This window comes from Pipistrellus kuhlii, unplaced genomic scaffold (assembly GCF_014108245.1).
Source record: "Pipistrellus kuhlii isolate mPipKuh1 unplaced genomic scaffold, mPipKuh1.p scaffold_m20_p_14, whole genome shotgun sequence".
NCBI lineage: Eukaryota > Metazoa > Chordata > Mammalia > Chiroptera > Vespertilionidae > Pipistrellus > Pipistrellus kuhlii.
Window position 1 is genome coordinate 15,255,422 of NW_023425449.1, and position 12,027 is coordinate 15,267,448.

General features: G+C 38.4%; 1 protein-coding gene across 7 annotated transcripts in view; it reads left to right on the top strand.

Moving 5' to 3' along the window:
• Positions 1 to 12,027, top strand: part of PKHD1L1 (PKHD1 like 1) — a 120,368-nt gene that overhangs the window by 59,073 nt on the left and 49,268 nt on the right. For all 7 annotated transcript variants that reach the window (XM_036436794.2, XM_045581380.1, XM_036436793.1 and 4 more), the window contains 9 exons: positions 369 to 1,353; positions 1,629 to 1,877; positions 2,556 to 2,705; positions 5,241 to 5,415; positions 6,528 to 6,684; positions 7,354 to 7,510; positions 9,241 to 9,320; positions 10,016 to 10,145; positions 11,045 to 11,174. In XM_036436794.2, coding sequence (XP_036292687.1) covers positions 369 to 1,353; positions 1,629 to 1,877; positions 2,556 to 2,705; positions 5,241 to 5,415; positions 6,528 to 6,684; positions 7,354 to 7,510; positions 9,241 to 9,320; positions 10,016 to 10,145; positions 11,045 to 11,174 — 2,213 coding nt within the window. The remainder of the gene's footprint in view (positions 1 to 368; positions 1,354 to 1,628; positions 1,878 to 2,555; positions 2,706 to 5,240; positions 5,416 to 6,527; positions 6,685 to 7,353; positions 7,511 to 9,240; positions 9,321 to 10,015; positions 10,146 to 11,044; positions 11,175 to 12,027) is intronic.

Sequence of the window (12,027 nt, forward strand, 5' to 3'; positions counted from 1 at the left end):
CATATCGTTTTTCAAGGGTCATCCATGCTGTAACACATATTAGAACTTCATTTCCTTTTTATGGCTGAATAATATTCTATTGTCTGGCATACACATTTTTTTTTAATCCTTTCATGAGTTCATGGACATTTGAATTGTATTCACCTCTTTGACCATTATGAAAATGTAGCTGTGGCCATTTATGGACAATCATAATTTACTTTTAAGATTAATCCAAGATATGCCTTAATCAGTCTCCCCAAATCAACTTTATGCATAAAAATGTGTGACTTCAGTAATTTTTTAAAATGCAGTTGCTGATAATACAAAATTTAACTTTGTATTAGAGAAATGTATTGACCTATTTTCACATTCATTTTATTTTTCAGGTTACAGTTGGTAGCTATCCCTGTGTGGTAGAAGAAAGTAGTGCCAATTCCATTGTGTGTCACGTTGACCCTCAAAATTCAATGGATGTTGGCATCAGGGAACTTGTCACTCTAACTGTCCACAACCTGGGCCTTGCCATCAACACCCTGTCCAATGAATTCGATAGGCGATTTGTACTTTTGCCAAACATCGACAGGGTGTTGCCAGATGCAGGATCAACTACAGGAATGACCAAAGTGACCATCAGAGGCTCTGGATTCGCAGCTTTTCCGGCAGCTGTAGAGGTCTGGATGGGCCATTTTCTATGTGGAGTTCTATCAGTGAATTATACAACTATTGAATGTGAGACATCCCCTGCTCCCTCCCAGCTGGTGACAGTCCAGCTTCTCATCCACGGAGTGCCTGCCCAGTGTCAGGGGAACTGCAGCTTTTCATACCTAGACAGCATCGCCCCTTTTATCACAAGCATCTCCCCAAATTCTATCGCGGGATCAGTCAACGTCCTTATTGAAGGAGGAGGTTTTGGCACCATCTTAGAGGACATTGCTGTTTTCATTGGAAACGAACCGTTCAGAGCTCTCGATGTCACTGAAAATAACATCACTGTTCTCGTGACTCCTCTCCCGGCTGGCCTCCATCCTGTTAGAGTTGTGGTGGGAAGTAAGGGCCTGGCTCTGGGAAACCTGAGTGTTAGCAGCCCCGCCGTGGCATCTGTCACCCCGGCTTCTGGAAGCATTGGTGGTGGAACTACTTTGGTGATCACAGGAAATGGCTTCTATCCAGGCAACACCACTGTCACTGTTGGGGAGGAAGCTTGTCAGATTATTTCTGTCAACTCCGGTGAAGTCTACTGCCGCACCCCAGCAGGAGCAGCTGGACGGGTCAAGGTGAAAATCTTCGTTAATGCAGTCGCTTATCCACCGCTGTCATTTACGTATGCCTGGGAGGATACGCCATTCCTCAGAGAGATTGTTCCAAGCAGAGGTATTCCAATACCTGCCTTCTTATTGTCTTGATATATTATTGCTAATACTTATTAGCATAGATTTGGAATAATGTTTATAAAGGATTTTTAAGATATATTTTTAGACAATCCTGTTTACGCCAGTTAATACATGGAGTTTGAGTTCTGTATACTCTTAATAGAGAAATATATCTATTTACTTTCTTATGAAAGTAAATGGATATATTTTAAATAGACATGTACTGTACTAGAATTTAGATTTATTTATATTATTTGCTTTTTTTTTTTTTTAAAGGTCCACCAGGAACCAAAATTCAGATCTTTGGATCTAATTTTGGTATTGATATCTTGGAAATTTCGGTGATGATAAATAATATTCAGTGTAATGTAACCATGGTCAATGACAGTGTATTGGAATGCATCGTTGGAGAACATGCTGGTGGCACATTTCCTGTTAGGATGCATCGGGAGACAAAAGGCTCTGCTGTGTCCACACTTGTATTTGAGTACCCACTCACCATTGACAATATTCAGCCAACCCAAGGTAGTCATGTGTGTGCAGGAACCTACAAATATTTTATATTATTTCAGTAGATACCTTATTTAGGGGGAAAAAACACTCTTCAAAAATCTGTAGTTCTCTTAACACGTTAAAATACTTTTGTTTATACATAAGATAAATAAGCATGCAAAGCAACAATCATTTAAAAATATCAGCTTAATGCCTATATTTCTCTAAGTGCTATATAACTTATTTAAAAGTTAACTCTAATTAAAATGGCCAGGTTACATGTGGAAATTCCTTTTAAAATCATATTTAGATATCACTGGCCTGTAATTATTTACATAAATATTCTATTTAAAAATTATTTTAGTTGTTCAAAAACTTTATGAAAGTATAAACAATATATTCTTAATTAACATAGAAATTTTGCATGCATGTGTTTATTGCTTGGAAATTCTTTGTGACAATTCCTTTAAATAGATTTTCGTTCTTAGTAGTTTAAATAAGTGGCCAGATGTGACATTTACTCAGAGAATATTTAAAACATTATAATAGAAAGAGATTCTATTGCATTATATACTATGTTATAAATATAATTTCACTTATGGAAATCTTCAATCTCAGCTCTATTTCAGGTGTTAAAATAAGGTTGAATATATACATAGAAGAGGTTTTCTTTTCATCAGCTTTGTTTTTCCCTTTTTTTGTCTTCCCTAGGGAGCTTTGGTGGTGGTCAGACCATGACCGTGACAGGCACCGGGTTTAATCCACAGAATTCCGGAATATTAGTGTGTGGCTCAGAATGTGCAGTTGATAGGCTTACATCTAATCACACAACATTATTGTGTAAAATTCCACCTAATAATGGTAAGTTGTCAGGAAAAAAGAATGGCAGTCTTTTAGAAATGGCTAATTTTATAAATATCAGAGTCTGGGTTTCTCTTTTCCAAGTTTTTGCGCCTTTGGGGCAATTGAATCACCTTTATAACTTTCCTGATTTTAAGCAATTTCTTAGGAATTTTCTTGACATTTATGTGTTTCAAGATTCACATCATTTGCCAAAACCGGTTTGGCTCAATGGATAGAGCGTCAGCTTGGGGACTGAAGGGTCCCGGGTTCGATTCCGGTCAAGGGCATGTGCCTTGGTTGCAGGCATATCACCAGTGGGGGGTGTGCAGGAGGCAGCTGATCGATGACTCTCTCTCATCGATATTTCTAACTCTCTATCTCTCTCCCTTCCTCTCTGTACAAAATCAATGAAATATATTAAAAAAAAAAAGATTCACATCATTTGTGCTCATTGGATTGCTTATCATAAATTGCAGTTTTTCAGTTTATCACCTACACTGATGGCTCTCGGTTTATCAAGCTTGCCAAATGGAGAAGACATGTTTAGTGCCCACTGGAGTACTGGATTTCCCTTGAAGATGAGATAGTGTAATGGTTATGCGTGTGGACTCTTGTATGGCATTGTCAAGAGGCAAACCCAAGCTGTGTCTTTGGGCAAGTTATTCAGCCTCCCGGAGCCTCAGTTTCTTCCTCTGTAAAGTGAGACCAACACATGAGCTTACTTTATCGGATTATTGTGAGGTTTAATAAGTTAATGTGTGTAAGGTGGACAGAATGATACCGGAAACATGTTCTGTAATTTGCTGTTATGACTCTTTCTTAAAACTTTGGTTAGCCATTAAGAGCTGGGCTCCGAGGAGCCCCTACATCTGTGACTCCTCTCCTCTCTGCTTCCGTTTCTTCATCAACTGAATGGAGACATTACTCACCCCGATTCAATGGGCTATTGTAAAGTTTAAACACCCGGTATTTTACACACACAACAATTTTAAACTACCTAACGAAATTTAAGAGGAACCAAAGGAAGTAGTCTAGAATAAAATATGTTTTATGTGCTAACATTTTTTTAAACATGAACAAAACTTGATGAGGCTTTTCTAACCTCATTTTTGGTATCTTTCTCTGAATTCTTAAACAAAGAATACTGAAGAAAATGTAACATTTTGGTGACTGGGCTTATTTATCATTTCAACATCAGAGTTTGTATCCTGAATTTTTTTTTTAAGGCAAAGCTATTGAGACTTATCAAAGTTTTCAGAATGCTTGTCGTAACACCAGCTCTTCTTTTTACACTTTTGGATTGGGTTTCTGTAGTTTTTCTCTCTCTTACCTTGCCTTCAGCTGTCTCTCCTTGCTGTTGTCAGAGTGCCTGCCCTTAGCAGTTCTTCCTGCTTGCTCTACATTGCCCCAGTGGCTCTTCTAGTACTAGAAAACTGAACAGGCAGGTTTGTAGAATTGTCCCCAACAAGCAGCTCCGAGGGAGGGTCTGACAGCTTTTTTCTTTGCTAATGCATGTGAACCTTGTGATGTTTTGGGCAATTGCTGGAGATATTAGTTCAGATATAGCCTGTGAGAGTGATTTGGGGGAAAGGGAGATGCTATTGAAAATGTTTGATTCAGAATGGCTATCATAAAAGAAAATCCACAAAAAACAGGTGTTGGCAAGGATGTGGGGGGAAATGGGAACCCTTGTGCACTGCTGGTAGGAATGCAGAAAGGTAAAGCCACTCTGGAAAGCAGTATGACGGTTCCTCAAAAATTAGAAATGGAATGCCTTATGACCCAGCAGTTATACCTCTGGGTAAATATCTGAAGAAACCCAAGACATTAATTTGGAAGAATACATACAATCCTATGTTTCATCGTAGTGTTGTATGCAATAGCCAATAGGCTATTGCAACCGATGTGTTTATCAATGGACATGTGGATTTAAAAAAACAACAAAAAACAAAACTCAGTGGTGCCTATATACAATGGACTATTACTTGGCCATAAAAAACAACAACAACACTGAAATATTCACATTTGTAACAGCATGGATGGACCTGGAATGTATTATGCAAAGTGAGATAAGCCAGACAGTAAAAGACAAATACCATATGATTTCATTTATATGTGGAAACTAAAGAACAAAATTAATGAACAAACAAAATTAAAGCAGACACATAGATACAGAAAAAAGACTGATGGTAACCAGAGGGGAGGTGGGGTATAAGGTGGGTGAAACAGGTGAAGGGATTAATAAGCACGAATCGGTAGTTGCAGAATAGTCACAGAGATGCAACGTGCAGCACAGGGAATATAAATAACATTGTACTATCTATGTTTGGTGCTGGGTGAGCACTGGAAATATCAGGGGAACACTTTCTAATGTATGTGATTGCCTACCCACAGTGCTATGCACCAAAAATGAATACAAAATAATATTGAATGTGAACTGTAATTGAAAGAAAATACAAGTTAAAAATGTAATAAAAAGAAAATGTTTGGGGTTTTGATAAATGAATAGGGCCTGAAGGCAGAATTGTATTCAATTCTATTCTCTCCTCATAGGCAGGGGACCTGAGCAAGCCTGTGAAGTGAGTGTGGTCAATGGGAAAGATGTGTCACAGTCCTCAACTCCTTTCACGTACAACGTGTCACTGACTCCGCTCATCACCAAAATAGCTCCCGAGAGAGGCAGTACAGCAGGGAGCACCAGACTTACAGTCATGGGATCAGGCTTCAGGTACTGTCTTCACTGCATATGCATCAATGTCTGTTTCCAGACTCAAGCCACCCTGCCTGCTTCCTCGTATGCCAGGACAGCGCTTAAATACAGTCAAGTCATGCGTACCCATCTGCTCAGGAGTCATGCTTGAGGCCAGGCACCATCTTCCCCATTGATACTTCCTGCCTTGTTAGATATCTTATCCCACCTTGTGGCTAAGAGACTGAGATTACGAAGGTTCAATAACTTGCCCCAAATCCTAGTAACGTCACAAGTATAAATCACCGTTTTGTATTTTCCCCAATACCTCATGTCCAACCAGGAACAGCTTCACTGAAAAATCATGCATCAGGACCTTATCATTGTAACGGACCAGAATCTCCTTTCCTAAAAAAAAAATTCATTATTTAGCACAAATGTATGTAGTGCTTCATCATTTAAGTGAATAAGGCTGACTTCAAAATGCCAGCTCCTTCAAATCACAGAGGGCAATTTTACATGGAGATGTAGTTCTGAAGTGTGTGAATGTGGTGAAAATGTCACATAGACAAAACGATCCCTGAACAGCTCTAACAAGGTCCCTGCTTAGAGACCAACATAGACTCTCTCCATAACCTGAACCCAGGCAGTTTTTCTCCAGCACTAGAATACTTTCTAGATTGTACAGTTATATTTATTTCCTCGCCTTTTGTGTGTGTGTGTATGTTTCCTTTTTTCTGAAAAAAAAAATATTTTGAAGTCTTACTACTGAAAAAAATGTATCTATCTGTACTTTGATGGATTATAGGGTGAGATCATTAGTTTCACCATAATGCACATATGGCCCTGAGCAGTATGGTTCAGTGGATAGAGCATCAGCCTGCAGACTCAAGAGTCCCAGGTTCGATTCCGGTCAAGGGCATGCACCTTGGTTGCAAGGATATTCCTAGCAGGGAGTGTGCAGCAGGCAGCTGATCAATGTTTTTCTCTCATCGATGATTCTAACTCTGTATTTCTCTCCCTTCCTCTCTGTAAACAAACAAACAAAAAATCAATAAAATATATTTTTTTAAAAAATAATGCATTATGTGACCTAGAAATTTGAGTGAAAAAAATCAATATTTTATGCCCCCTCCTTTTTTTCTTTACAGTGAAAATACGCAGGATGTTCTCGTCACCATAGCTGAAACCAAATGTGATGTTGAGTATTCCAACGAGACATGTGTCATCTGCATGACAAATGCCCACACTCCTTCAGGGTGGGCTCCCGTGCGCGTCACCGTGGGAAGCATGGGGATGGCCAGACGGGTAAGCACGCTGCTGGGTGTTGTAACCACAGCGACAGACAAACTAGCATCTGGGAGGTGACGTGATTGACAGTGAGCTTTGTACTTTGTTAATGTCTCCAGAAAATAACTGAGCTGTGGCTATCATGTGTTTATGTGTGTGTTTTTTTTTGCTTATTACTAAAATTTTATTATTTCCGATTTTTTATTATTTAATATAATTGTGGGGTAATTAGTAATGATTTTTTAACGTTATTATTACTGTGAAATAAACCAATAGGCAACTATAAGATACTTAAAGCAGGTTATACTTATTATTAATGAAAATGTTTATAATTTTCTTTTTTTAAATAAATCTTTATTGTTCAGATTATTACAATTGTTCCTCTTCCTCCCCCCAATAGCACCCCTCCACCTAGTTTCCGCCCCACCCTCTGCCTTAACCCCTCCCCCCCCACACTGTCCTCATCCATAGGTGTACGATTTTTGTTCAGTGTGTTCCCGCACCCCCCACACTCCCCGCACCCCCCACACTCCTTTCCCCCCTCCCCTCCGCCCCCCGGAGGATTGTCAGTCCACGCCCTTTCTATGCCCCTATGTTTATCATTTTCAATGTCTTCTTTTTTCAGAAGTTGTATGAAGAATTCTGATAAAACCTCCACATTCACGAGTCTCTGGTGTTCTGTTGCAGGAGAAGGCTGACTTCTTGTATGTCGATGCTTGGTCCTCCAACTGCTCGTGGGGAGGAGCGCCTCCGCCGGAGGAAGGGTCGCTGGTCGTCATCACGAAAGGACAGACAGTTCTGCTGGATCAAAGCACCCCTATTCTGAAAATGTTGCTTATCCAAGGTAAATTTCTGAACATTGGAATACTTCTGTGCTTAATGGAACCAGAACTCATCATTATAAGCATCCATAGTTATATCATATCTTTATGCAGAGTGTAGTACCAAGTTCTTGACATTGAGTATCACAGTCCACTTGTGGTATGGAACTATTTAGTAGTGTGTTGCAACCAGAATGTTTTGATAAAATACAATAGAAAATATCAGAATATATTGCATTCATATGAGTAAGCATCTTTTAAAGCTAAATGTTATTTTAAGAAACTTTTGTTCAGTGTGTGTGTGTGTGTGTGTGTGTGTGTGTGTGTGTGCGCGCACGCGCCTATATCCTTGCAGTGGAGCACAACAGTCAGAGGTATTTCCATTTAGAAAAACACTGGTTTCGTGGGTCCCAGAGGTTTGAAAATCATAGTAATTTACATGTAGGAGATAGGTTCTGAGGCTTTAGCATTTATATTAAATGACCCCCGGACCCTTTTGGGTGCCAGATTGTGATTCTTACCTGCACCGTTGAACCTGCTTTGTTACCTGGAGTTCTCTCTGCTCCTTGATATTCTATTTTAGCTACAGAAAACTAAATAGCAAGAACTGTTCAATTGCATGTAAAAGAAGCAATCGTGGGCAAGAATAAAATGCTCTGGGCTTTAGTGTATAAACTTTGCCATGTGGTTTTTAGCTGCTCAAAAACCTTGTGGCCTTAGCCCATTTGGCTTAGTGGATAGAGTGTTGGCCTGCGGACTGAAAGGTCCTGGGTTCAGTTTCGATCAAGGGCATGTACCTTGGTTGCAGGCACAATCCCCTGCCCTGGTCAGATAACACAGAAGGCAACCAATTGATATGTCTCTCTCACATCGATGTTTCTCTTTCTCTCTGTGTCTCTCTCAGCCCCTCCCAATCTCTCTAAAAATCAATGGAAAAATGACATTGGGTAAGGATTAATAACAAAGACCTTTGTTATTTTAAGTTTTAACTTCTGGGGTCGTAGTATTGCTTTAGCTGTTTGAAGTTATTAGCTATTGAACCCTTGGACAAGTTTTCTTCCACACATTTATATTAGTTCTATAAAAAAATGTATTGTGGGCCGGGACCGGTTTGGCTCAGTGGATGGAGCGTCGGCCTGCGGACTGAGAGGTCCCGGGTTTGATTCCGGTCAAGGGCATGTACCTTGGTTGCAAGCACATCCCCAGTGGGGGTTGTGCAGGAGGCAGCTGGTCGGTGTTTCTCTCTCAACGACGTTTCTAACTCTCTATCCCTCTCAATTCCTCTCTGTGTAAAATCAATAAAATATATATATTAAAAAAAAATAAAACAACAACATTTATAAAAAAAATGTATTGAGGTACTATAATAGTGTTCTTCAGGATATACATGTTTACTAGTGCAAATTAGTGGATAAAAGTTCAGTTAATTTGGCATTATAATAGTTTCTGTAAAAAATGCTTTTCTTTCATTTTAATTATTTTAATTCTTGATTGATATTTTGTGGTGCTGTGTTTGTAGAACTAGAATTCATGTGGCTGACTATTTAATAGCATTTAAAATAACCAATGGTCAAGATAAAAATCTGCCCTGGGATTTGATTTTCTACCACTTCCTGGGTCTTGTCTGAAGTTTTCTATTTTATGTTGCCAAAGAGTAGAAGTGAAGTGACATGCAGAATGAGAGCAAATAAGAATAAGAAATTAAAAGTTAATATATGATTGAATAAATATTTCAAAATTGTATGACTCCTAGGTGGAACTCTAATATTTGATGAAGCTGACATTGAACTCCAGGCAGAAAATATTCTAATTACAGATGGAGGCATTCTTCAGGTATATGAGAGAACCTGAGATCTGTTCATTGGTAACCTCTCCCCCTTTCTTTTAAAAAACACAGTGTGTAAAATAGACAGTTATACCAAACTCTCTCAAGTTTATCTTTGTGTAGGTCTCTGTTATTTGTATAAAATTCTTTTTCTGGAAGAAAAGTTTCCCAAAGTGTTCTTGTGCTTTTAATGAGAAGATAATGGCATATTACAATAGAGCAGAATTTAAAATAGGACTGATAAAATTATTAGCTCTGAGATATGACTCAAGTCAGTCAGTATGCTTTCCAAAGGTCTAGCAGCGTGCATTTGGCCAACTAGAAATCTTAAAGTTTATCTTTTGTGGTTTGTTGTTTGTTTGTTTGTTTTTTAAATATATTTTATTGATTTTGTACAGAGAGGAAGGGAGAGAGATAGAGAGTTAGAAACATCGATGAGAGAGTCATCAATCAGCTGCCTCTTGCACACCCCCTACTGGGGATGTGCCGCAACCAAGGCACATGCCCTTGACCGGAATTGAACCCGGGACCCTTCAGTCCCCAAGCCGATGCTCTATCCATTGAGCCAAACCGGTTTCGGCTAAAGTTTATTTTTTGAAAGAAGATAATGGACTAAGCAATTCTTGAAAGAAAAGGGAGAGAAGGAAAAATTACTTTTGGCAGATTAGAATGGTGGCTATGACGCCTGTGAAATCCCTTGCAGATCGGGACGGAAGCATCCCCCTTTCAACACAAGGCGGTCATCACCTTGCACGGGCACCTGCGGTCTCCTGAGCTCCCCGTGTACGGGGCCAAGACGCTGGCGGTGCGCGAGGGCACCCTGGATCTGCATGGTAAGGGCCGGGAGGGCTCACAGAATGGGTTGAGGAGACTAGCTAGGAACCCAAGATATTTGGTTACTTGCCAAGCTTCTCCTGCCTTTACACATTCCCTTTTTACTTCCTTTTATCTATTCCTTTGCTTATAGGATCAAGACCCACAACCAAGGCCACCCATGAGAAGCCCTTTTGGGTCTTTTATACATCATTTCCATGTGCTCCCTTCGCACATTTTGCCTAATTTAGCACTCATCACAGTTCATTCTGATTGTTTATGGCCTCTTCTTGAAATATAACTGTAAATTTAAAATTGTACTTTTGCATCACCATATTCTGGAAAATGATGAACAAATAACCATGATGGTGATCATGTTTGAGGTATTAGGTTAATCTATTTGAAGGAATCATGATGCATTATTTCTGAATTGAAGTATTTATATTGCAATAATCTGTCTCTTTTATACATTTAGGATATATATATATATATATATATATATATATATATACTTATTGAATTTTCACAAATTCATACATTTCACTTGTCCCTAGATTATCAATTTAGGCAATTTCTGTCAACAGTGACAAAGATAACAGGCTTCTGCCTGGTTAATCAATAGTATCATATCACATTTAGATTGCATTCATATAAAGGCGATGCTTCTAAATGGGATAGATTGGTGCAGAAGGATATTTCTTAAATTATGAATTCATACATGTGTAATAAACCTGATTGTTACTTGTATAAAGCAAGCATTCTACATACTGGTATTTCTTTTGTGAGAAAGGTATAAAAAAACACACACAACTACACCTTCCTCAAATCGATTCAATCCAGGAAAAGATTAAAATGCATAAAGCTCTCAATAACCGAGAAACACATCATTAAAAATACTTGGTTTATATGTTGGCTCCAGGTCTTCCTGTCCCTGTGGTCTGGACCCGTTTGGCTCAGACTGCCCAGGCAGGGGAAAGGTCTCTGGTTTTACAAGAAGCAGTAACATGGAAACCAGGAGATAAGATTGTGGTTGCAAGCACAGGACACAGGTATGATGTCCTCAGGTCCTGACAATTTAGATATGTAAACAGATTTTTTTTAACTACATAAAAGAGGGATGATTCAGAAGGTCTACTACTATTTCATTTAAATTTGAAACTTCTAATAAAGAAACATGAACAGTCAAATATGTATTTGCCAAATGTCAACATTGCATTGATCATCAGTGTTGTTTTCATTGATTGATTGATTGATTGATTGAGTTTACAAAAAGAAAAATTATTCATTTGTACCTATAAAATAATATATACAATGAATCCTTATTTGATGTAGGTGATAGGTTTTGTGGCTTTAAGTGAAGACAATGTACAAGGAAATCGAATTTTACCATAGGCTAATTGATATAAACAAGAGTTAAGTCCCATGACACCTTATCAATATGGCAAACTGACATTGAGTGAAATGATGTTATTTGAGGACTGCTATACTAATAAAATATTTTGGTTGATTTCTACAGTTAGGCTCCCATGTAAGATTTTGTTTGAGAAAAGCATTCTGCTATTATAAGTCATTTGACAACTTCTGACTTAGAGCTTTAGCCAAATACATTAATGCATGAAAAAATGTAAATGATCGTTTGTGGTCACTAAAGACTAGAGTTGAAAGCAATCAGTGAACTCTTGGTTAATTTTAGTCTCAGCAGTGGTTTCCATGGACCAAACTTTTCATGGATGATTGAATAAAAGGAAAGAAATTATTTTAGAATGAGTGATGACTAACAAGACCTTTTAGGTATCTGACATTTTATAACTGAAACTGTTTATGACCCTCAATTTCTGTTTAATTCTATATTTCAACCAATAAGACATAAAAGGAAGAAAACAAATATTGCTAACTACGTTA